The sequence below is a fragment of the Cetorhinus maximus genome, chromosome 11, assembly GCF_964194155.1.
Source record: "Cetorhinus maximus chromosome 11, sCetMax3.hap1.1, whole genome shotgun sequence".
Classification (NCBI taxonomy): Eukaryota; Metazoa; Chordata; class Chondrichthyes; order Lamniformes; family Cetorhinidae; genus Cetorhinus; species Cetorhinus maximus.
Genome location: NC_135889.1, coordinates 27,252,390 through 27,278,974, shown reverse-complemented (window position 1 = coordinate 27,278,974; position 26,585 = coordinate 27,252,390). Strand labels below are relative to the sequence as shown.

Sequence of the window (26,585 nt, the reverse complement as noted above, 5' to 3'; positions counted from 1 at the left end):
ACTCAAAGCAATTTCCTCATGCTTATATTCAGTCGAATTGATACGTAGAGCCAAAAGTAATTGATACAAATTTGTGGTATTTGAGAGTTAGGAAGTTGTAGTATTGACTGTAATAGAGTTTCATTTAAATCGACAAAGTTTTTATAGAAGCAGGTATCAATATGGGAGTTTGTAATAATGTTATTAATGTCGTTCAAAAGGAATTGGTCATTTAGCTCCTTGAGCATGTTTCACCATTCAATGAGATGATGGCTGACCTATGACCTAACTCTGTATAACCACTTTTGCCCCACATCCCTGAATACCTTTGGTTAACAAAATATATCAATCTCAGATTTAAAATGAACAATTTAACAAACATCAATAACCATTTGTCAATTAAAGTACCTGTCCATTATCCCTACTCTCTGCCATCTTCTACTCAGTCATGAACTTCAACATACGCTAACCACATCTTAAGAGTTATCAGATGCCTTCTGAATTTTCAAATATATAGTGTCCATAGTCATTTCCCTGTTTAGTGACCTCTTCAAAAATGTATTTAGATTCTTTCAGGCATGACTGTCACTACAATTCCATGATAATTAATTCTAGCTCAGCATTCATTAATTCATGCACTCTTTTTGTGGTCAGCTGAAATTTTTCAAGCTGCTCTGTTACCCTATTTTTATAGAATTCAGTAATTTCATGCCAACGGATGTTAGGCTAACTAGTCTATAATGCCCAGGTTTCCTTGTCCCACCTTTCTTAAATAGCAAAGTGACATGTGCAATTTTCCAATCTAAAGGAATGGTTCCTGAATCCCATTGAATCAACTTTACCTAAATCTAGAATCCTTGTAACCGTTTTACATTTCTTCCTTTCAAACACTACATTGAACTCGACAATGTTATGATCGCTATTAGATAAATGTTCATGCACCATTAGGTTGGTAACTAATTATATCTCATAACTCATTACTAAATCTGATATGACGTTGTTAGTTCCGGGGAAAACTAACGATCACTACCTTTTTGATGTGTGCTAGTCTACTTATTCCAATCTATATGAAAGTTAAAATCCCCAATTCAAACCACTCTGCCTTTGCTGTAAATTTGCCTAATCTCTGAATTTACACAACCTATCACATAGCAGCTGAAAGCAAGGGCTTATACACAGCACTAATACAAACTTAAATCCTTTACTATTTCCTAATTTTACGCAAAAATTCACCACTACCTGCTTACCTTTTGTATTATCCTCTCTTATCAATTAAGTGATTTCAGTCTTAATTAAAAAGGCTATTCCTACCCTGTTACCATTTTCCCTATCTTTCCTGTAGACCCTTTAAACTGGTATATTTACTTCCCAGTCCTGACCATCTTACAGCCATGTCTTTGTAGCTGCTACAGTTGCGATCCCCATAGAGACCATTAACTTTGAAAAATAAATTCATACTTCCAGTGAATAGTTGAAAGAATGCCATGACAAGATTTCACGTTTAAGAATTTTACTGTAACAAACAAGCCAAAAGCAACACTGACTAAACACTTAAGATAAAAGCAAAATACTGTGGATGCTGGAAATCTGAAACAAAAACAGAAAATGCTGGTTAACTCTGCAGGTCTAACAGCATCTGTGGAGAGAAAAACAGAATCAACGTTTCAAGTCCGTATGGCTGTGAAGATTTATACGGACTCAAAACGTTAATTCTGTTAACTGCAGAACTGAACTTTCCCCTTTTAAATTCAAGCTGACTGAAAATCCCATTTCGCAGTTATACTTTACAATGCCCCTTAAGTAGACATTCAGAATCTCTTGGAACCAGTCCAAAGTAGTCCTTAGCTCCTGGGTGTTTATTTCTGTTCTTTTCCTTTCCCATACTGGCAACTTTTAATCCCAGTGCTGTTTTTCACAGTGAGAGCTTACCTAGGGATTCCCTCCCTAGCTCAAGTTAGGCGAATCTTCCAGCTCATTTTAACACCTCACAAAGTTGGTCTTTTTAGTCTGAGCGGGAGCTCCCAACCACATTCTTATGCAGTGAACTGTAAGAAACTGGCTGCCTCTAGATGCTCTCTCTCTCTCCCTCTGTCTCTCTCAGATCCTGGCAGACTGTCTCTGTCTGTGAGTTTTCAGGCATATCATAGAAACCCTTCCCCTCTAAAAACCCACCTCCATGGCAGGTGAATCACATAGGCCTTGAATCCAGGTAGAAATGCTGACTAGCTATCCTTTAGACTTCTACTCTATACTGTCTTTGAATCAAGCAACCGGTTTAAAGTATAACTGTTAACGACCTGACATTCTCAATTCCTCCCTGGGACCTGGAGACTAACAGTGTTAGCACGGATGATTCTGCCATTATGTACAAGCATAAATACCTTGCACCCTCTTCACAGTAAGAAGTAATCTATAAATGAAAATTTTTGTTTCTTTTTTTAATAATGATGCTAATGTCCAATGAAATTGAACCCCTCTTTCCGACACCACTCCTTCTGATGCAGGTTAACCTCCCTGATCTGCTTATCCAGATAGCTTTTTCTATTCTTTTATTTATTCATTCACTGGATGTGGGCATAGCTGGCTAGACCACCATTTATTGCCCATCTCTAATTGCCCTTGAGAGGGTGGTGGAGAGCTGCCTTCTTGAACTGCCGCAGTCCATGTGGTGTAGGCACGCCTACAGTTCTGTTAGGGAGGGAGCTCTAGGATTTTCACCCAGCTTTGGTGAAGAAACTGCGATATCATTCCCAGTCAGTATAGTGTGTGGCCTGGGGGGGAACTTCCAGGTGGTGGTGTTCCCATGCATCTCCTGTCCTTGTCCTTAGAGGTCATAAAGGTTGTGAGTTTGGAAGGTGCTGTCGAAGGAGCAGAGTTACTACTGTTGCCACTGTGTGTCGATGGTGGAGCAAGTGAATGTGTAAGACAGTGGACGGGATGCCAATCAAGCAGGTTGCTTTGCCCTGGATGGCGTGAAGTTTCTTGAGTGTTGTTGGAACTGCACTCATTCAGGCAAGTGGAGAGGATTACATCACACTCCTGACTTGGGCCTTGTAGTTGGTGGACAGGTTTGGGCGAGTCAGGAGATGAGCTATTGGCCACAGAATTCCCAAACTCTCACCTGCTCTTGTAGCCACAGTATTTATGTGGCTGGTCCAGTAGGAATGGAACTGGATGGACCACCCCGCTTCAACCTAGGAACCGGAAATAATAATAATAGCAAACTCAGCCCTGTCGACCCTGCAATGTCCTCCTTACTAACATCTTGGGGTTATTGCCAAAATTTGGAGAGCTGCCTGACAGACTAGTCAAGCAACAGCCTGACACAGTCATACTCATGGAATCATACCTCACAGACAGTGTCCCAGACACCACCATCACCATCCCTCAGTATGCCCTGTCCCACTGGTAGGACAGACCCAGCGGAGGTGGCGGCACCGTGGTATACAGTTGAGGGGGAGTTGCCCTGGGAGTCCTCATCAGGTCAAACGTGGGCAAGGTAACCTCCTGTTGATCACCACATAGCCACCATTGCAGCCTGCTCCCCCCACCCCCTGCTCAGCTGATGAATCAGTGCTCCTCCACGCTGTACACCACTTGGAGGAAGCATTGAAGGTGGCAAGGGTGCAAAATGTACTCTGGGTGGGGGACTCCAATGTCCATCACCAAGAGTGGCTCGGTAGCACCACTACTAACCGAGCTGGCCAGGTCCCAAAGGACATAGCTGCTAGACTAGGTGGTGAGGGAACCAACAAGAGGGAAAAACATACCTGGCCTCATCCTCACCAACCTGCCTGCTGCAGACGCATCTGTCCATGACAGTATTGGTAGGAGTACAACCTCTTGTACAGTTCTTGTGGAGATGAAGTCACACCTTCACATTAAGTATACCCTCCTTCATGTTGTGTGGCACTACCGCCATGCTAAGTGGGATAGATTTCGAGCAGATCTAGCAATTCAAGACTGGGCAACCATGGGGATTTGTGGGCCACCAGCAGCAGCAGCAGAATTGTACTCAACTACAATCTGTAACCTCATGACCTGGCTTATCCCCCACTCTATCATTACCACCAAGCCAAAACAGAAAATGCTGGAAAAATTCAGCAAGTCCGACAGCATCTGTGGAGAGAGAAACAGAGTTAATGTTTCAAATCCGTATGACTTTTCTTTGAGTCACATGGACTCGAAACATTAACTCTGTTTCTTTCTCCACAGATGCTGTCAGACTTGCTGAGTTTTTTAGATTTTAAAATTTAAATAAAGGAAAAAAAGCTTTTAAAACATGTCCCCTCATATGACAGTATCACATGAGCTGGGACATGTCAATGAATTTTTAAAATAATTTTTATTGAATTTCAAAGCGCTTCATGAAACCTCATCCCGCCCATTCGATGAGGTTTCATGAAAAATGCGAAGGCTGCCTGGGATCTTGGCCTGCCCGCCAACCTTAAGGTTGGACGGGCAGCTCATTTAACTGTTTTAATTAGTTTTTAACAGGCCTTAATAGGCCTTTGATAGTTTGGCTGCGCGCCCACCGAACTGAAAATCTAAATGACGTGGGGTGACGTCGGGACACCTGCCTGACATCACCGCACGTCATTTTACGCGTCGGTGAGCGGGCCCCACCCCCGCTCGCCAACTGGAAAATGCTGCCCATGGGTCAAAAACCTGCACTCTGTGGAAAACAGTCAATTTTTGTCATTTTCCTGGGGCGTTCAGTTATTAGCCAGGGGCAGGCCTGCCCTCCAATTAAGAATGGTGTGTGAGCTACCAAAGCTTGGGGTGAGGCAATCAGAGCTTGAAGGGAGAAGCAGCCTGCAGTAGAAGGTGAATAAGGAATTCTTGAGATAAGGAGCTTATTTTATGAAGAAAGGTTGAACAGATTGGACCTATACTCATTGGAGTTTAGAAGAATGAGAGGTGATCTTATTGAAATATATAAGATCCTGAGGGATCTTGACAGGGCAGAAACAGAAGGATGTTTTCACTTGTTGGGGAAACTAAAACTAGGGGACACAGTTTAAGAATGAGGTCTCTCTTTTAAGACGGACATGAGGAAATTATTTTTCTCTCAGAGAGTTGTTAGTATATGGAATTCTGTTCCCCAGAAAGCAGTGAAGGCTGGGTCATTGAATATATTCAAGGCAAAGTTAGACAGATTTTTGATAAATAGGGGAGTCGAGGGTTATGGGGGGCAGACAGGAAAATGGGAGTTGAGACCACAACCAGATCAGCCATGATTTTATTGAATGGTGGAGCAGGCTTAAAGGGTTAAATGTCCTACTCCTGCTCTTAGGTTTGATGTTCCTATGTTCCTAATTCAGGGATCCCAAATGAGGAAGGATTTGTTGTGTTGACAACCTGTCCCTATTGTGCATTGTAAATTTATGATACAAAATTAGAAATTAGCAATATTAGCAAATATTAATGCATGTGTATGGCATTCCTCTGTTTGCTATTTTAACAGATATTTATTTAAAATAGAGGTGAATATATCTTGTGAGAGTAAACAAATAATTATACAAATTGTTAAGTGTTTGTCTATTATTAACCTGATGTAACAGTAATACATTATATTTCTGATAACTTAAAAATAAGATACAGCGCAATTTTGCACATTTTTAGATGATAATTTGCTGTGATCTTACAGGGCGAATCAGGAATCACGAATAATCAGGAAGGAGCAAAAGGGCAAAGGGGTGACGTGGGCTTGGTGGTAAAGTATATATTGTCTAAGTCAATAAGTTTTCTTACAAAAATTGGCCCTTCAAGTGGAAGCATAATTGTGATGCTATCTTTAAATATTACTAATTAAGTATCTAAGATATGCAGAACCATCGTTACATCATCTGATATTTCAGACAAAAGGTGAATTCACTGGTATCTCTGTAATTTAATTTTGATTCAGGGAGATCCTGGTGATAATGGCCGTCCAGGATCAGCTGGAAAAGCTGGAAATGAGGTAAGTAAGCCTTTGGTTCCCCACAAAAATGTTTTAGACTCTAATATCCTGAAGAAGTCACTATATTTTAAGGAACATTTGATTTAAGATATTTGAATGAATAACATTGATTAATCCTTGTTTATTCCTTGCCTTCTGGCTCTTAAAGAAAATGATACAAACTAATGAAACAACAAATTCATTGAGAAGAGTAGGCATACAAGTGTAAGGAATCTTTTTCTTAGTCATTCATGGAATATGGAAGTTGCTGGCTAGGCCAGCATTTATTGCCCATCCCTAATTGCCCACGAGAAGGTGGTGATGAGCTGCCTTCTTGAATCGCTGTAGTCCCTGTGGTGTAGATACACCCACATGCTGTTAGGGAAGGAGTTCCAGGGTTTTGACCCAGCGACCGTGAAGGAACAGCGATATATTTCCAAGTCAGGATATTGGGGGGCTTGGAGGGGAACTTCCAGGTGGTGGTGTCCCCATACATCTGCTGCCCTCATCCTTATGGATGATAGAGGTTAAAGGTTTAGAAGGTGCTGTGAAAGGACTCTTGGTGAGTTTCTGCAGTGTATTTTGTAGATGGTACACACTGCTACCACTGTGCCTCGGTGGTGGAGAGAGTAAATGCTTGTGGATAGGATGCCAATCAAGTGGGCTGCTTTGTCCTGGATGGTGTCAAGCTTCTTGAGTGTTATGTTGTTGGAGCTGCACTCATCAGGCAAGTGGAGAGTATTCCATCACACTCCTGACTTGTGCCTTGTAGATGGTGGACAGGCTTTGAGGAGTAAAGAGATGAGTTACTCGCTGCAGGATTTTTAGCCTTTGGCCTGCTCTTGTAGCCACAGTTGGCTAGTCCAGTTCAATTTCTGGTCAAAGGTAACCCCCGGGATGTTGATAGTGGGGAATTTAGTGATGGTAATGCCATTGAATGTCAAGGGGGTGACGCTTAGATTCTCTCTTGTTGGAGATGGCCATTGCCTGGCACTTGCGTGATGTGAATGTTACTTGTTACTTGCCACCCCAAGCCTGAATTTTGTCCAGGTTTGACATTAGTCATAGCCCTAGTCCACCCAAATGATTCAAGTACAAAAGGACGCACTAGACAGTCACCTCCCGATAGCCAAATTGGTAATCTCAAATCCCAGTTTAGAATTAGGCCATACACTATAGTAATAATTTTAGATCAATACCTGGTTTTGTGCAAGAATTAGGATCAACTTCATATATGATGCCAACCATTATGGAACAGCCATCCAATACTCCATCTAGGTGTATACAAAGATAATTATTTGGGTGAGATACTCGAGGGTAGCCCATACTTGTGAGATAGTAACCCAGCATTCAGTTGAGGAAGAGAAAATAAAATTAGTAACTGCTCCCTCAGCTCAAAGTAAAAGTTCAAATAGAGAGTCAACTTTTTCCCACTTGCAAACCACCCATATTCCTGAGATAACAACCTTTTTATGAATGCTTAGCTTGTGATTTTACGAGTAGTAACATCATTGAAATAATTCTGAAGAAATCGCCTCCCTCTCCCAGTAAGCATGTTGAAATTAACCAGTCACCTTAGCCACAAATTGTGCATTCTAATGTATATAAGGAAAAATGCATGTGTACTATCAAATTTTATTAACACGTTTCTTTCCTGATTTTTCTCTTCAGTGATGTTGGCTAGGATATATGACTCTTTTTCTTTGCAATAAATAAATGTAAGAATTTAGACTTTGAATGTTCTATATCTGGAAAGTATAAGATCTGCTCTTTGCTACTCGATGTTAACAGCACAATTTGCTCATTGATGTGTCACATCAGTAACATAGCCTTGGGTTTTGTCATTACAGGGATCGCAAGGCCGCAGAGGATCATCAGGAGCAAGAGTACAGTTTGCATTGTTATTGATAATTTTGTTCAAAAACATTTTAGCTGTGTTACATATAAATTACTGTATTCCACCAAAAGTCTGCAATGGTTTTAAGCATATAACTCATGATGAGGAATCATATAATGATGCAGGAAGGGGAGAAATGCTTAACAGATACACGAGCAATAGACATGCAGAACTGACATAGGGCGGGACAAATGTGTAGTTAAGCATTATTGAAACATAATGAAGGAGTCCACCAAGAAATACATGCCCATTACTACATTAAGTATTTGTGTTATTGACGCTTTGGCAGGGATGCATATAACTGATACAGAAACAAAAAGCTACACAGTGTAGAATGAATTGTAAAGCCCAAGAAGACGAGGAAGAAAAACTTTAGTAATATCAAAAACAGAAATGCATTGCTATGCCAAATGCAGCCTCATCAATTGTGATTATATGTCTCATAAGATTTTGAAGTGGAACGCACCAACCAAGGTCAAGGACTCCTTTGACTCAGCTGGTTTCTCCAAGTGCTTGGGTGAACCATATGGCTCAGAAGATTTGAGGTTCATTTTCTGGCCTGTGCTGAGTTAGCTGGCCTTAACTAGGCCAGTGACCAGTTAGCCTCAGTGCCTGAGGTTGGGAGGAGAAAGCAATTTCTGATTTCATAACCATCAGTTATGAACAGACTGAGCTTGACCTTGATGCCCCATAATTGAAGGGCTTTCTGACATTCAATGCCTGGCTCACATGAGTAAGGTACTGAAAGCAGACTAGCATCTGTGAAATCACAACCTAGCATGGAGTGAAAGCTTTCATGAAAGTAGGGCTGGTAAGAAATTGCTGGGGAAAGAGAAAATAACGAACACAAACTGACTGAACTACAGTTATGTTTTGTACTATAAGTCTTCGAGGCCTACATGGACTTCTTTTTCACTAAGCTTCAAGGAATCAGTTCAGCTGTCTCTGCCACAACCCCTTCCGCTTCAATTAACATCACAAAGCAGGCTCTCTGATCATTATCACAATGCTGTTTGTAGGAGTTTGCTGTGTGTAAATTGGCTGCTGTATTTCCTTACATAATAACAGTGACTATACTTCTAAAGTGCTTGTTGACAATAAGGCGTTTTGAAATGTTTGGTGGTCATGAAAAGCATTATATAATTGCAAGTCTTTTTTCTCTGTATTTTGAAATGAACTGGAAGTGGGAGATGGAATAACAGTTTGTTACCTGACTGTGGTGTTCCCTCTAAAATCCATCGTTCTGACTACTCCGTATTTGAATCTCTGTGATCAGGTTTCTACTTCTGCCATAAGATTGCAATGACTCTAATCAAAGTCACAAATTGCACCCTCATTTGTGAGGATTATGACTGACTAGTGTTAGTCAATCATCAATCTTCCCTGATCTCCCTATAGCCTTTGGCACAGCCAAGTGCACAGCAAACTCCACCAATGTCTTGTTTCTATTGTCTAGCTCACTCTTGCCTTATCTAATCCACTCATACCTATTCATATAGCAAGAGCATTTCTAGCAATATTTTCACTTTCCAAGGATCTACTTTTTGCCCCCTTCTCTTCCTCATCTATTTGTGACCCTTTGCAACATCATCTAAAGAATAGGGTCAACTATCACATGTTTGCTGATAACACCCAGCTCTATTTCTGTGTAACTTCTCTCAACCCCTCCATATTCTCTGTGTTGTTAGACTGCTTGTCCACACCTTGATTAGCTGCCATCTACTCTCATTGACCATTGGAATGACAGAAGCTGCCACCTTTGACCTCTACCATGAACTCCATTGCCTAATTGCCAATTCTAGCCGCCCCCCTCGCACTGCCTCAGGTTGATCAGATTGTTTGTAATCTCACCATTCCATTTGATCTAGAGCTGAACTTTCAACCCCATGTCCTCTCCGTCACAAAGTATGCCTACTTCCACCTTTCTAATATCACTGGTCTCTGCCTTTTCCTCTATTCTTTAGATGCTGAAACCCTCATCCGTACCTTTGCTTATCTCCAGACTTGTACTTTAATGCTCTCCTGGTCTGCCTCCCATTCTCAACTTTTCATAAACTTCAATCCACCCAATACTCTGATGCCTGTCCTATTGTGCACCAAATCGCATTCAGTAATCACCTCTGTATTTGGCCCCTGGTCCCCCAACATCTCAAATTTAAAATTCTCATAGTTGTATTTAAATTCCTTAATGACAGCACCCCTCCCTATCTATGTAACCTCCTCCATTTCTACATTTCTTGGAGAGATCTGCATTCCTCCAACTCTGGCCTCATGATGGAGAACGTTCAGTGGATAGCCAATGAATTTCATGAAGGCGTTTTATAAATCTCCTTACATTGGCTATGAGAGCTTATGGGAGAAATAGTGGAATTAATTCAGAAATGCTTGAAATTTCAGAAGTAAGTGCAGGTGCATGAAGTTGCACTGACTAGCGGTTAAGGTCTGATAATGGGCCTGGTCGTCTTTTGCTGCATTTTTCATTTGCCTATTAGTTAGATATATGGACACATTGAATTATAGAATATCTTTGCTACACACTCCCAAATAATCTAGAAATTTAAAGGGGGGAGTGTTACCTGTTTAGCGAACTTGTCTACTTATTTTCAAGTGTATTTGAATCTACGTACATTTCAGTAATCAGGATAAATCCAATTTTGGTTTAATCCAACCCTTCAGAAACGTATTTCCTCATTCGAGGTTCTCAAACAAATATAACATTTATTTCATCTGACATATTTAGGGTGCAAAAGGCAATCCAGGAACTGTTGGGCCTCCAGGAATACAAGGGTTTAGAGGCCCACAAGTAAGTAATACATTTACAAAGTTTTAGTTGCTGAATTCTACTAGATCTCAAAACATCAAGAAATATGGAATTTACTCCAAGAACATTTCTGTTTGTACACTAAGGGTGCTGATGGATCTTCTGGGGTTCCAGGTCGAAAAGGTGGAAATGGCACTCGAGGACCAAGGGTAAGTGCATTCTCTTGTCAGTTTGACGCAAATAGCTAAAAAGATTTTCTTCCGCCTGTTTCACTGTCATCTAATCTAGAGACTCAAACTGAAAGGATGAAAGTCTATATATCCTGACAGTAAGGACCTAAAATGAAATAAATTTGGAACAATCTCAACCTAGTTCTAAATGGGTTCAGATCCATAATGTGAACCCCGCTCCCCCACCCCATTTAATTTAACATAAAATTGGTAACCATCCTTATTCAGGTCTCAAGCTAAGCATTGAGAAATGGAAATTCCAAATAACCTATTCCTGCTCCTATTTCTTATGATCTTATGAAATGCTACACAAGGTCAATTTGCAACATCTGGTGGAGTATTCAAGCCTCATGCCAGAATATAAGCATAATAATCTAGGCTGACATTGGAAGAGTGCTAAGGGCAGCAGCATTATATCAGAACATACAGGACTGGGAAAGACTATGTTGGTACATCAGGTCTGCCTCAGTGCATTGCTGGAGGTGTTCTCTTTTAAATGAAACATTGAACCAAGGTCACTTATGCCTATTCTGATGGATGCAATAGGATCCCAGTGCGCTAGTGTCCTGGCATTTATCCCTTAACAAACTGGTATACCTACGTATATTTATATAACTTGCTGCTTGTGGAGATGGTGGACACAAATTGGGTTGTGCATTGATATACATAATACCAGTGACACTTCAAAAATAATAATTGGCTCTGAAGTCAATTGAAATATGTAGGACACTAAATGCAGGTTTTTTTCCTTTCTTACACTTGTGCAGTTGGATTTCTGCATTAAATGTAGGGTTAAGGTACATTATTTGTGTCATGTGGTGGGAGCCATCGCGTCATTGAGGTCGACAGCACTGAAAAAGGCCCTTCAGCCCATCGAGTCTGCGCCAGTCAAACAAGTACCTAACGATTCTAACTCTATTTTCCAGCACTAGGCCCATAGCCTTGTATGCCATGGCATCGCAACTGCACATCCAAATACTTCTTAAATGTTATGAGGGTTTCTGCCTCTACCACCCTTTCAGGCAGTGAGTTCCGGATTCCCAACACCCTCTGGGTGAAAATGTTCTTCCTCACATCCCCTCTAAACCTCCTGCCCCTTACCTTAAATCTATGCCGCCTGGTTATTGATCCCTCCACCAAGGGGAAAAGTTCCTTCCTGTCTACCCTATCTATGCCCCTCATAATTTTATACAGCTCAATCATGTCTCCCCTCAATCTCCTCTGCTCCAGGGAAAATAAACCCAGTCTATCCAATCTCTCCTCATATCTAAAACTCTGCAGCCCAGGCAACATCCTGGTAAATATCCTCTGCACTCTTTCTAGTGCAATCACATCCTTCCTATAATGTGGATTCCAGAACTGCACGCAATACTCTAGCTGTGGCCTAACCAGCGTTTTATACAGTTCCAGCATAACCCCCCTACTCTTATATTCTATGCCTCGACTAATAAAGGCAAGTATCCCATATGCCTTCTTAACCACCTTATTTACCTGTCCCGCTACCTTAAGGGACCGGTGGACATGTACACCAAGGTCCCTCTGATCCTCAGTACTTCCCAGGGTCCTACCATTCATTGTGTATTCCCGTGCCTTGTTTGTCCTGCCCAAGTGCATCACCTCACTCTTATCTGGATTAAATTCCATTTGCCACTGATCAGCCCATCTGACCAGCCTGACTATATCCTCCCGTAGTCTAAGGGCTATCCTTCTCACGATTTACCAGCCCACCAATTTTTGTGTCATCCGTGAACTTGCTGATCAGCCCTCCTACATTCAAGTCTAAATCGTTTATATATACCACAAACAGCATGGGACCCAACACTGATCCCTGTGGAACCCCACTGGACACAGGCATCCAGTCACAAAACACCCCTCAACCATCACCCTCTGCCTGCTGCCACTCAGCCAATTCTGGATCCAATTTGCCGAATTGCCTTAGATCCCATGGGCTCTTACCTTCGTTATCAGTCTCCCATGCGGGACCTTATCAAAAACCTTGCTGAAGTCCAAGTAGACTACGTCAAATGCATTGGCCTCATCTACACACCTGGTCACCTCTTCGAAAAATTCAATCAAATTGGTCAGACATGACCTTCCCCTAACAAAACCATGCTGACTGTCCTTGATTAATCCCTGCCTCTCCAAGTGTAGATTAATTCTGTCCCTCAGAATTGCTTCCAACAGTTTCCCCACCACAGAGGTTAGACTGACTGGCCTATAGTCCCCTGGTTTATCCCTTCCTCCCTTCTTGAATAACGGTACCACATTGGCTGTCCTCCAATCCTCTGGCACCTCTCCTGTGGCCAGAGAGATATTGAAAATTATTGCCAGCACCCCTGCTATCCCTTCCCTTGCCTCACGCAACAGCCTGGGATACATTTCATCCGGGCCTGGAGATTTATCTACTTTCAAGCCTGCCAGACCACTTAGAACCTCCTCCCTTTCTATGCTAATTTCTTTAATTATATCACAGTCCTTCTGCCTGATTTCCATGCCCACGTCACCCCTCTCACTTGTGAGCACCAACACAAAGTATTCATTTAGAACCCTACCTATGTCTTCCGGCTCCACACACAAATTACCACTATGGTCCTTAATGGGCCCTACTCTTCCCCTAGTTATCCTCTTACTCTTAATGTACTTGTAAAGTAACTTTGGATTTTCCTTTATTTTGCCTGCCAATGTTTCTTCATGCCCTATTTTTGCTCCCCTAATTTCCATTTTAAGTTCCCCCCTACACATTCTATACTCCTCTAGGGCTTCCACTATTTTGAGCCCTCGGTACCTGCCATAAGCCTCCCTTTTCCTCTTTATCCAATCCTATATAACCCTTGACATCCAGGGTTCCCTGGATTTGTTGGTCCCACCCTTTGTCTTTACTGGAATATGTTGGCCCTGTACTCTCCCTATTTCCTTCTTGAATGAGTCCCACTGCTCTGATGCAGATTTACCTAAAAGTAGCTGCTCCCAGTCCACTCTGGCCAAATCCTATCTGATTTTATTAAAATCAGCTTTCCCTCAATTTAGCACTCTGATTTTGGGCCCATCCTTGTCCTTTTCCATAATAACCTTGAATCTAATGGAGTTATGATCACTATCTGCAAAATGCTCCCCCACTGATGCCTCTACCAGTTGCCCGGCTTCATTCCCTAAAATTAATCCAGGATTGCCCCCTCTCTTGTAGGACCTTTACGTACTGGCTTAAAAAGCTCTCCTGGATGCATTTTAAGAATTTCACTCCCTCTAAACTTATCACACTATGACTAACCCAGTTAATGTTGGGGAAGTTGAAATCTCCCACTATTACTATCCTATTATTTTTACACTTCCCTGAAATTTGTCTACATATCTGCTCTTCTATTTCTCTCTGACTGTTTGGGGGCCTATAGTACACTCCCAGAAATATGATTGCTCCTTTTTTGTTTTTCAGTTCTACCCATATGGCTTCATTTGAGGAGCCTTCTAAGATGTCATCCCTCTTTACTGCTATAATTGATTCCTTGATCAACATTGCGAGACCCCCTCCTTTTTTACTTCCGTCCCTGTCTTGCCTGAAGACCCTATATCCTGGAATATTGAGCTGCCAATCCTGCCTCTTTCTTTATTGTGAATACAACCTGTCCTATTTCTGTCCTAGGAGTGCTTGATAAAACAAAGTAGAGGGAGTTTTATTTAACCTTGTTCAGATTTCCCAAACAGTGACTGTTATTACCTTTATGAATATACAATTTTACCCATGATCTGAAAAAGAGAAAAATGTATAACACTGTTTCTATAGTGATGTTGAGTCCAGTTTCCCTTTTCAATTTCAAGAAGTCCTTTATTTTGTTCTAGGGACCTGCTGGCCCTGTGGCACCTCCTGGTGCAAAAGGGAATCAAGGACTAAATGGAAGAAAGGCAAGGACCACTTTTGAATGTTTAACTGTAGAATATTGAGAAAGCTTGTCGGTATGTGATTGTTTTATCTTCATTGACTTATTTCTCTATAGGGCGAGCCTGGAAATCCTGGTGAAAAGGGTGAAATTGGGCCCACAGGTCCACGGGGAGAAATGGTAAGAGTTTCTTTTTCAAATAGCTTTACTGAGTGTTGCAGAAAACATTTGGGATTTAAATAGAATAAAAATGGTTAGTCTGTTAAAACCTATGAACATCTTGAGCAGTTAGGATAATCTCAGAAATAATGGGCTGAATTTTACGGGACCGCGTAAATTTTACGGGACTGTGGGAATACCCTCCCATGGAACACCCATGGAAGAAACTGACCAACTTTAGAAAAGGCCACCTTGCAGTGATAATACACTGTGGGCGCTTTAACAAGCTGAGAGTTGGACTTCCACCCCTCTGGAAGGAATCATGCCCTTGAGAGCTGCCAGCTAATCTGATTGGCCAGCAGCTCTTGCAACCTCAGCAGTGCCAGAAAATAGGAGTGGACCCTTCTCGGACTGCAGGGAAGCCCATGAAGAAGTTTTATGGATGCCGGAGACAGGTAAGTTAGGCCTTTTTGGGTGGCGAGGGATCAGGCACCCTAGGGAGGTGGATCAGGTGGATGGGGGGCAGGTTCCCCACTCTTGCCTGCCTTCCTCTGCACAGCATATTATTGCAGTGTGGGTAGAATTAGGGCTTTAAGTAAAATAAATATAGGGATACACAGGTGGCATTAAGGGAATGACAAAGAGCAAGAGAGAAAAAATATAATAGGTCTGTTTTAAAAAATCTGCAAAATATTAATTTTCTTGAGGGAGTGAGACTCCATACTTGTAAAATTATTTTTTAAGTCCAGAAAGATTATTCAACAGTATTGATCACTTCCCTGTCTCAGTTACTCCTGGCTGAACAAGCCATTTAATTTTTCAGCTGCTTTTAGAACAAGAACATTGAACAAGAACCAACTTACTCCCTCAAGTGGGAAGGCTGTTTTTTCACCAAAGTTGGCAAAGGGCAGAAGGATGGGGGTATATCCTTTGGGAGGTTCCCAGGTGCATCAGACTGTACACCCCCACCCCCCAGTTTGTGCCTCCCCACCTGACCTCCAAAACCTGCCCCCCATCCATTTAAATTCATGCCATGACTGTGATCTCTATAAAGATTCCATTAACAAAAATTGTAACACCACAACATATCAAGGAGTAGGGTGTCATCGACAACAGTAATTGATTGGATTGTGAGGGCAGTTTGTATAAACTTGGCTTGAGTATAGAAGATTAAGGTGTGATCTAATCAAAGTGTTTAAAAAGATTCCATAGGTATAGGTCATGAAAATCTATTTCCACTGATAAGGGACCAGAACAAGTAGGGATAATCTTACAGCCAGAAATTCAGGAGTGAAATTAGGGAATGCTTCGTCACACAAAGTGAATTGGAAATTTGGGATACTCTCCCCCAAATGGCTGTGGATTTTGGGTCACCTGAAACTTTAAAAAAGGTACCTGACTTTTTCAGGTAAAGGTATCATGGGATGTGGAGTAAAGGCAGGTCAATGCAATTCAGCACAAACCAGCCATAATCTAACTGAATGGTGGAACAGGCTGGAGGGGATGAATGACCTATTCCTATTCCTCCTCAGCCCACCAGCAACTTGCTGTAAAACTGTTGACAGATTTATTTGTGCTGACAGCTATGTGTTAACACATTCTGCTGCTATATACAAGAGGCATCCCATTGCTTCCAAATCCAACTCTTACAGGTTTAGCACAATCCATTTTTAAGTAAAGTTTATAGAACAAGAGTTTTCAAAAAGTGAAAAGAGCCATTACATATGTTGATTAAATAGGTTAATATTCCTAATAATTTTCTCATCAAATCACTTAGTCCTTTTTTCAGAAATGCATCAAGAACCCATCTACACTTTCTACTTCAATAACTTTCCTTGAAATTTATTCCACAAATGTTGTACCTATCATTCCTTGCATTCTCCTATTTAATTTGTGTCTCTTGTTATTTAAAGCCCTTCCTTTTGATCAGTTTAGTAAGTTCCCTCCTAGCCTTCAAACTGAATACACAGTTGAACAAAACTAGTTCATTAGATGCAAACAGATACAGTACAGAAGGCCACTGGCAGTCAACAAACACAGCAGGCTACATTATTATATAACTGAGCAAGCCTTCTGCCTTTCATTTCGAGATTATTGGCCCAGATGGCTCAGCTAATAAATGAGTTAGTTGGTGGAGCTTTGAGCCAGAGAAATAAGAAAAATCTGGTTTTGATTTCTGGTTTCTGTCGTTAATTGATGTTAGCTGCAATAACAATGGGTCCTACAGCTAGTTTCACTATCTATCCACAAGGATTCCAGCTCCTAATCTTCAGAGAGTAATAGTTGTTAAGCATTTCCCAGAAGGCAAAAACAGTAAAAACTGGGAAATAAGAATACTGGTCCGAACTGGTCTTGTATACTGTAAAATGGAACACCAGTAAAACTGGGAAATAAGTGCACTGGTCTGAACTATTTTTTCCTTCTGGTTTGGTATTGAATTAGTTAGTAGGATCAGCCTTAGCTGCATTATTTATGATGATTACCAGGAAAAGCTACTTGGGTGCCCGTGGAACCTTATCTCACACAAATTAGCACCTTCAAAAATGGAGACAAATGAAGTGATGCATGGAAAGAACATTCTTACATCCACTGACAGGCACAATCAAACGTTATGAGCTGAATTTTAAGATTTGGACCTGCTCACAATGGGGGAAGCCAGCAGTGAGTCAGGAATATGAAAACCTGTGCAGTGGGTCTTTCAATGGATCTTTAATTGAACTACAGCATTACCATCCACTTGCAGGTTCCATGATCAATTGAGCAGGAAGGCGCAATCACAGCCCACACCTGACTGCTGAAGCCTCAGTATTTAAGTGGGGGGCATGGGTGGAGGGCCACTGATGAAACAGCTGAGGATGAGATTCAAGTTCCCAGACAGATCCGGGGACATCCTTCAGAATGCAACAACAAATGTTCAAAATAATAGTGGTCTGCTACACCTTGCATAAGATAGCACATCAGTGAGAACCTGAGCTGCAGGAGGAGGATAGTGATGACCACTCTGCATCTTTGGAGGAGAAGGTGGAGGGGGAGGAGCCTGAGGTGGGTCCAGATCTCCAGAGACCTTTCAGGAGAGATTGGAGGAGTCCATCTCTACTATGAGAGCTATAATGCCTTAGGCCTTTGCACTGATGTCCACCTCCATGGAAAAAGAAGCCACCTGTGTATGGAGCTTCTGACATGGCAGGCAACCTGGTGCATGCTGGTCCTGCCCATTGGATTGCACTCTCAGTCTGCCATCTTAAATAAGCTGTTCAGCGCCTCAGTGGAGTGTAGTGAAGCTATTTCCAGTTCTTGCCTAGCAGAGAAATGCCAGTGGGCTGTGAGAGTGAAAATGGAGGAGGGGCACATGTCAGTGGGGACTTTTCTGAAGGCGCTCCTACTTCTTCCTCTTGCCCACAGCCCCCACCCACCAACCTCAGTCAAAATCCCACAACCTGCCTCTTGCCCCCATAACCAAGTTTGCTTTTGTGAGGTCCATGTGGGACAGTCTTTGGCATGGCCCTCACAGGCTCCAAAACTCTAAGGATGTCAGCTACATGCATATCAGCAGTCAGAGCAGGGGACGAGCAGACTTTGTAGTTTCACAAGAGAAATCACAAGAGAAAAGTTCATTAAAGTTTCACAAGAGAAAGGTTAATTAAATTGTCATTTTTATTGTCCATGTTTATGCACCATAATCTTTAGTTCATTGTCCCCATTGTCCAGTCTTCCCCACTTTTGCCTGTCAAGTGGTCTTCAGCCTTGAGTAAAATAGTATGACAATGAGCAGCAGATTAGCAATGGGTGACAACGAGGGGGTGGATTGCTGACTGTGGGAATGCTTTGTGCTGGGGGCTGGGAATAGCCACAGTGGATTCAGTATTGGTATGCCATATGGCTGCACAGCTTCAGATTAGCTGAGACATGGCTGAATGAGCCCATCCCATGCAGCTAATTGAGCAGCTGTAGGTACATTGGCCACCTCAGGCTCCTCCACCTCCTCCTTTTCCTGCTCCTCCAAAGATGCAGAGTGGTCATCGCTTTCCTTGTCCCGCAGCTCAAGTCCTCGCTGATGTGCTATGTTGTGCAAGGTACAGGAGACCACTGTTATTTTGAATACTTGTTCTTGCATTCTGAAGGATGTCCCCAGGTCTGTCTGGGAACTTGAATCTCACCCTCAGCATCAGAATAACTTACACAATGACCATTCTTGCACTCATGTGATGTTAGTTGAACAGTTCCTGGATTTCAGTGGTCGGTTTCCTCACAGGTGTCATCAGCCATGTCCTTAAGAGGGTAGTGCTTGTCTCCAAGAAGACATTCGCTGATTCTGCTTGGAGTTGAAAATTTCTGTGCACGTCTTAACTAGCACAGAAAGCAGGCATCATTGTAGCTCATACATGTAGGTTACCAACAGTGGTGACTTTACCACCAGCTGAACATTAATGGAGTGCAATCCCTTTTGAATGAATAGTGTTAATTGATTTGAGGGTGCTATGATTGCCATGTGTGTGTACCTGTGGAAATCCAGCCAAAGCAGCAAATCTGACAGACCTTTCATTCTGACTTGTAGCGAAATGGGTGAAAGTGGTGGCCTGGGCAAACATGGCACCCATCAGCTGGGAGATACACCTATGCTCAGTAGATTGTAAAATTCTACATCACCAGCAGATCCCTGGAAGGAGCCAGAGGTGAAGAAACTCAGAGTTGTGTGACTTTGATGCGTTTGGCAACGCATGTCCAACTGGTCCACTTAGCAGGAGATCCTCATCCAAAAGGCTGAAAATGTCAGCAATGACTTGATGTGAGAGTCTGAGCCTCCTGAGGTACTGACACTTAGCCATATGCAAAAAGCTCAAGCTCTGCCTCTATGTCCTGTGCTGGGGGTATTGCCATGTTTGAGCAGGAACTCTGTCCTATGGAGCATCAGGTGGCTGAGGAGAAGGCTGCAGCTTCTCCTGCTGCTTGAGGTGTTGCTGGCACTGCTCTTCTTGCTTCTCTTCAGAAGTACAAGATAGAGCTACAAAGCTCCCAAGCTGCTGACAAGGCTATCATCTGGGAGTTGCAGTTCAAAGGCAAATTTCTCCAAAAAAACAGAAACTACTCTAAAGTTTTGGAAATTGTCTCCAAAGCAATGAAAGCACAATCTCAGAACAAGCCTTGTGGGGAAAAGTCTTTCGTCTAATCAAAGAAGTAGCTGCCTTACCTCAGTGTTTAGGGGCTTTCCAGCCTGTCAGTTGCTCATCCAGTCAATTTCCATGTCAACCTGGCAAGTTGCAGGAATCTCAGGAAAGCCATTTGCTGGCAGTTAAAGCCAGAATCCATGTTTAGAATCAATTGGCTTTCAGCATATGTTAAAAGCAGAGTATCTGTCTCATTCGCAAATGTTCTCCGGTTAAATTCAGAAGTCGGCGGGTTCCTACTGGCTTTCAGACACACCTGTATATTTGATGTTTTTAACTTCCACATGTACTAACACCTGCTCACTCTGGCCAGTTAAAATCCATCTCCCTTATTCCTCATCCCTTGCAATGTGTTTTTCCTCCTTTGCAATCTTTCATTTCCGACATCTGTAACATTTCCAGTATTTCTGTGACCAATTATGGCCTTTCTGCCTGCTCATCTGTGGTGTTCAGGAAGCTTTCTGTCACCTATTTCTAGCCCCTCCTTTCACAGTCCACTGTGTGTGTATATATATATATAAATATATACACAAATATAATAATGGCCCTTTATTAAAAGGTAGCAGGAAACCCTGATCAAGGTGACTTGGTTTAATTGCCTTTAGACATACTGTGCACAAATTTTTTTTAAAATAATGCAAGGCTTTAAAAGTTTTGTATAACTGCCTGACCATTGTTACATAGTGTCTTTTTGACTCCTGCAGGGTGAAGATGGAAAAAATGGAATTGGCATCACTGGACTTAAAGGCAGAAAGGTCAGTCATTTTCAAGGAGTTGAAGGGCGCATGTGTAAAAATGTGGCAAACTGATATATTTACAGAACGCAAACATCTCTTTTAGTACAGAGATGAAAACAGAATGGTACTTTTAATTTTTACATAAATGCAGGATATTAAAACTTAAGTTCAAACTCACGCAAGTTGTTGCAAAAGTGGAACCTCTGCTATGGTGTCTAAACATTTGATAATGTTAAGTTTGCCACATGCAGGAATTTTAAATTAATACTCAACTGCATCAATTGGAATAATGGTCAGGTGGTTTACATATAGCAAAATTGATAACCACCAGGGTGGAAGCTGTGAACTGCAATCTAAAGTCACCTGGATAGCATTTAACTTAAGAAGAGAAACCATAATCAGGTTGTGACTATGCTATATTAGCTGGGCCTCTTTATCAAATTGTAGACGTCAAACTTTGATTTGGTTTCTCTTTTAACTGTGAGAAGGAAATTATTGAGTTTCTGCACTTGTACTGGGTATCTGTTTTGATGTGGCTTTGGTCCATTCAGTGATCACGTAATCTAATAGTCTATCCAGGACACCCATTTTCCTGAAAAATAATTTTCCAGTAATTTTTAAGGAACTCTCTTATATATAATTGAACAATTATTATTAATACCAAATCTGTGTCTTTCATTTGTGGCAAGATCATTAATTGAAATGGAGTAAAACTATCTACAGGTGCAGTATGTATTAAATGACCCAGTAATTGTAAATGACTGGCTGACTTGCTCAATAAATACACTAAGCTGTATAAACGAGGATACATTTCAGGTTTGATGACAAACATATGTTGATCTAAGCCAAACAGCCAAGAGGGGTAGCATCAGCTAGAGTTCCTGTTGTAATCATTAATGGTGAGCCGTCAACCATTCTCCCCATTCATCACCCCAATTATAGATTAGATGAGTGACCATAGAGTTCAGAGAATTTGTTTTGGCACAGCCAAATCATCTGCTGATACCTACTCAATAGGCTTACACAGATGAAGAATGATCACTTTGGATAGAGTACTGAAGGGTAGCTGTGCTGATTGTACACATCTTCATAAGGAAAGGAAACAGCTGGAAGAACAGAAAAAAATCTATGCACCAAAGTACCGTTAATTCTGTTCTTTGCTTTTAGGGTGAGCGAGGCCCTGTAGGACCCCTAGGTCCAAAGGTAAAGTAATTAATTAAATTGCAATTGAACATTTTTTGTGATTCGCTTCCCACGGTTGATGCACTTTTAACCAAGTGCCATATTCTTGAAACAGGGTGAATTTGGAGTTGCTGGTGATCCAGGAAAAGAAGGTATTAAAGGAAATAGAGGTCAAAGGGTAAGTCCAAACAGATACAAAAATAAAGCAGTTCCTTTTTTGACTCATTTTAATATTACTGTGCTACCCAGCACATCTCTGCATAATGCAGCAGAAAAAGGATTTGGAGAGATGTGACTCATATGGGCAGAATCTTGTATTCTCACTGGTGGCAAGTTTGGAGGTGGGGAGAGCATGCAGTTGGCAGGGTGGTGGCATCCCTGAACTCTGCCTTTCTGCCTCCGCCAAAATTGAGTTCTGAATGGGAAAGCCCATGGTCACCAATTGAGGGCCTTAAGTGGCCAACTAATGTCCACTTAAGAGCCTCATACCTCCACTGCTGGGGTTAACCCAGCTGCAAGCAGGCCTGTCGCCATGCGGTGTGCACAACAGGTGAAACTGTGTGAGCTGCTTGTGACCTCAGTCCGGGCGGGTCCCTCGATCAAAGGCTAGATCAAGGGACTGGACATCAGGAATACGGGGCAAACCTGCTGAAAGCCACCCCTTCTGCCCTTGATTCTGACCTCCCCTGCCCCTCTCTCCCCGCGACTCGCACCTCGTAAAGCCCGCACCGCCCTGTCCCACATTAGTTACCTGTAGCCTTGGTCATCTGCAATCCTGGGACTCCAGAATGTCCTCCCGGCAGCAGCCATGGCGTCCTCAGTGGCACTGCTGAACACAAGAGCTGCAAGCTTCTGGTTGGCCGGCCACTCTCGCTAAGTGACATGCTCGTGGGATCTTGATTCCAGAGAAAGGCCTGCCCAGAGGCTTTGCTACTGCTTGATTGGCTTGTGGTTTGGCGGGCCTTCCTGAAGTCCCATCGCGGGACTCTCACCGGCTAGCAGGTCCTGATGCCTCAATAAGATTCCGCCACATATCTAATATGCATTTTATTTATCTTAATCACTTAAGGGGGGTAAAATCTGTTTGTGTAGTGCTACTTGCAGACTATATAAATCCTGCAGTGGAATCTTAAATGACATTAATGTGTGAGTCACACAGATAACACTGATCCCCATTTATGTTATGCATTGCTTGCAAAAACAGCCTTGAACAGCAATGTAAATGAGACAATGTACATGTCTCCAAAGACAGAGCACCATTTATGAAATACTTTTGTTCTCTATCTTTGGGGACAACGTACTAATGATTTGACACAATCAAATGTAGATGATTGCCAGCAATGGGCTGCTATTTTGTCCTGTTCGTCAGCAAGCTAAGAGAGTCACCTATCCACATCTATCTATACAGTCCTAGGAATGTTGTACGGGATGGTCATCATCAGAAGTGTAAAACCTCCTGAGTAATTTTGCTACAACAGAAAATGAGTACATGTTGTATATTTGGTTTACTTTCACCTTGGCAAATTTTGAAAACTGCCCATTTGAACATTTGCAGGTTTTCCAATATTGCCACCTTGCAATCTAGACTGGAACACCTGGCCACATCATTTTGTGCAACATTTCTAAAGCATTAGTGGGACATGAGATTTGCAGATAGAAGGCTTATTTCACATAATTTTGCATCATTATTTATCAGTTACAGCATATCCATGTGTACATCAGAATAGTAACCATTCATCTATATATCATTTAAGATCCCTGATTGGAGACTATGTGGTACAATGGGTTAGCATGGGCCGGGGTTTGAAATCCAGACACATTGATGGGGTGTCTCCTTTTCAACTGGCTGTAGAGCTCTTGTATGAAATGTATTTTGGCAGGGTCAGGCTAGTTCCTTATAGTTGGCCCGCAACATAAAATTAGCCTGTATTCACCATAAAATTCACCAAAGTGCATGACAATGGCTGGAATGAGCTGTTAGAGGGGGAGGCATGAGGGGAAATGGTAGTGTGTGTTATGCTGAGGTTGGACTGTTGAGCACATGGCACTTTAATCTGTCCCTAAACAAGCTGCAGCTGACCTGGAAATGCTTCATGTTGACTCAAGATGGCAAGATTGGAAGAAATGTTTTATTACACAACACTCATGACCTTTACAATGATGACCATGCTGAAGCTTGTAATCAAAATGAACCTTATTGGTAGTAAATATCTTTTTTTTTGTATTGCAGGGTTATTCAGGAGCTTCTGGTGAAATTGGTCTGAAAGGAGAAGCAGGCTACCCAGGCTCACAGGTAGTCATTGTCTTCAAATGTTTAACTTTTTATTTGAATTTAACCATGTGACAGGAATGTTACCCACTCAATTTTAAAGGCAATCAGTTCAAGAAATGCTACGTTGTGAAGTGAAGCTAACCCTAGAATCATGGACCTAAATTTGCATAATTTATCATCTTTGATGTTAAAATGTTAATCCCAGTATGTATTAACTTGAATTGCACAGATAATTCTATTCTGTTTGTTTATATATTACATATAAAATAAACCAAAACAAATCTCTTATTTGGAACATCCTAACCCCTAACCCCTGACCCCAACCCTAATAATCAGTGGGGAGTGCAGGAGAACATGTGAGGTGCAACACCAGACATACCTAAAAATGGGCTGCCAACCTGTAAAGCTACAGGACAGGACTAAAAACAATGGAAGCAGCATGCAATAGAAAGAACTTAGTGATCCTATAGCCAATGAATCAGATCAAAGCCGTGAAGTCTTGCCACATTCAGTCATGAATGGTGGTGGACAGTTAAACAACTACCAGTTGAAGGAGATTCCATGAACAGCCCTATCCTCAGTGAGGAGGCCAGCATTAGTGTAAAAGCAATTGCAACGTCAAGAAGTATCAAGTGAATGATTCATCTTGGCCTCCTCCTGAAGTCCTCACCATCACAGACGTCAGTTTTCAGCCAATTCAATTCACTCCACATGATACCAAGAAACAGCTAAAGATACTAGATACAGGAAGGGCTATGGTGCCTGTGAACAGTCCAACTGTAGTACTGAAGATATATGCTTCAGAATCATCTAACCAAGCTGTTGCAATACAGCTATAACATTGGCATCTACCTGACAAAGTGGAAAATTGCCCAGATATGTTCTGTTCACAGAGCAGGACAAAAGCACTCCAGTGAATTATAGCCCCATCAGTCTGCTCTCGGTCATCAGCAAACTGATGGAAGGTATCATCCACAGTACTATCATGGCATTTACACAATCTGCTTACTGATGCTCAGTTTGGGTTCTGCCAAGACCACTCAGCTCCAGATCTCATTACAACTTTGGTTCCAATATGGACAAACATAGAATTCCAGAGGTGAGGCAAGAAAAAGTGCCCTTGACATCAAGGTGGCATTTGAACTAACCATCATGGAGCCCTAGTAAAATTGAAATCAATGTGAATCAGAAATATATTGGCTGGAATTTTAACACAGAGGAAGATGATTGTGGTTGTTGAAGGTCAAACATCTCAGCCTCAGGACATCACTGCAGCACTTTCCCAAGGTAGATTCCTAGGCCCACCACCTTCAACTGCTTCTGATGTTCCCTCCATCGTAACACCAGAGGTGGGGACCTTCTGCAATGATTACATAGTCTTCAGTTCCATTTTTAGCTCCTTAGGTAAAAAAAGCAGTTTGTGCCTGCATGCAGGCAGACCTAGATAACATTCAGGCTTGAGGCAATAAGTGGCTGTAGCATTTTTGTCACACAAGTGCTGGATAATGACCATCTCCAACAGGAGAGAATTTAACCACCCTCTTTTGACATTCAGCAGCATTACAATCATCAAATTTCACCATCATCAACATTCTGGGGTCTCTCCCACATCTGGACCAGCCACATAAATACAGTGGCTACAAGAGCAGGCCAGAGGCTGGGAATTCTGTGGCGAGTATCTCACCTCCTCAGTCCCCAAAGCCTGTCGACCATCTACAAGGCACAAGTCAGGAGCGTGACAGAATACTCCCACTTACATGGATAAGTGCAGCTCCAACAACTCAAAAGCTCAAGAAACTCGACACCATCCAGGACAAAGCAGCCTGTTTGATTGGCATCTCATCCACCACCTTAAGCAATCATTTCCTCCACATGTGGCAGTAGCATATACCATGAACAAGATGTACTATAACAACTCGTCAAGCCTTCTTTGGCCACATCTTCTAAACCTGTGACCCCAACAGTCTAGAAGAACAAGGGCAGCAGACACATGGGAGCACGAGCTTCTCCAAGCTCCTCCCCAAGTTACACACCATCCTGACTTGGAAATCTTGCTTTCATCGTTACGGGGTCAAAATTGGAATTCCCTCCCTAGTGGCACTGACTGCCTTCACCACACAGACTGGTTAAAGGCGGTGACTCATCATCAACCTCTGAAAGGCACTTAGGGATGGGCAATAAATATTATCTTTGTCAGAATTGCCTTGATTCCACGAATGAATGAAGAAAAACAAGCTGTGTAATGTTAACCAAATGATATTGCACACTATCAGATGAAGTTCTGTACAGGAGTGGAGAATTGATACAAAAAAGTAATAATATCTCATCATTTAAAGTCTTCTCTGAAACAGATTGAAGTCCAATCCCCATTGAATTAGTGTCTAATTGAT

General features: G+C 42.1%; 1 protein-coding gene across 1 annotated transcript in view; it reads left to right on the top strand.

Moving 5' to 3' along the window:
* The window catches only part of LOC144686457 (collagen alpha-3(VI) chain-like), a 254,671-nt gene that overhangs the window by 188,472 nt on the left and 39,614 nt on the right, over positions 1 to 26,585 (top strand). Inside the window, exons 27-37 of the mRNA XM_078551696.1 lie at positions 5,630 to 5,695; positions 5,888 to 5,941; positions 7,771 to 7,806; positions 10,558 to 10,620; positions 10,725 to 10,787; positions 14,643 to 14,705; positions 14,798 to 14,860; positions 20,709 to 20,759; positions 21,909 to 21,944; positions 22,039 to 22,101; positions 24,154 to 24,216. Of these exons, the coding sequence (XP_078407822.1) occupies positions 5,630 to 5,695; positions 5,888 to 5,941; positions 7,771 to 7,806; positions 10,558 to 10,620; positions 10,725 to 10,787; positions 14,643 to 14,705; positions 14,798 to 14,860; positions 20,709 to 20,759; positions 21,909 to 21,944; positions 22,039 to 22,101; positions 24,154 to 24,216 (621 nt within the window). The remainder of the gene's footprint in view (positions 1 to 5,629; positions 5,696 to 5,887; positions 5,942 to 7,770; positions 7,807 to 10,557; positions 10,621 to 10,724; positions 10,788 to 14,642; positions 14,706 to 14,797; positions 14,861 to 20,708; positions 20,760 to 21,908; positions 21,945 to 22,038; positions 22,102 to 24,153; positions 24,217 to 26,585) is intronic.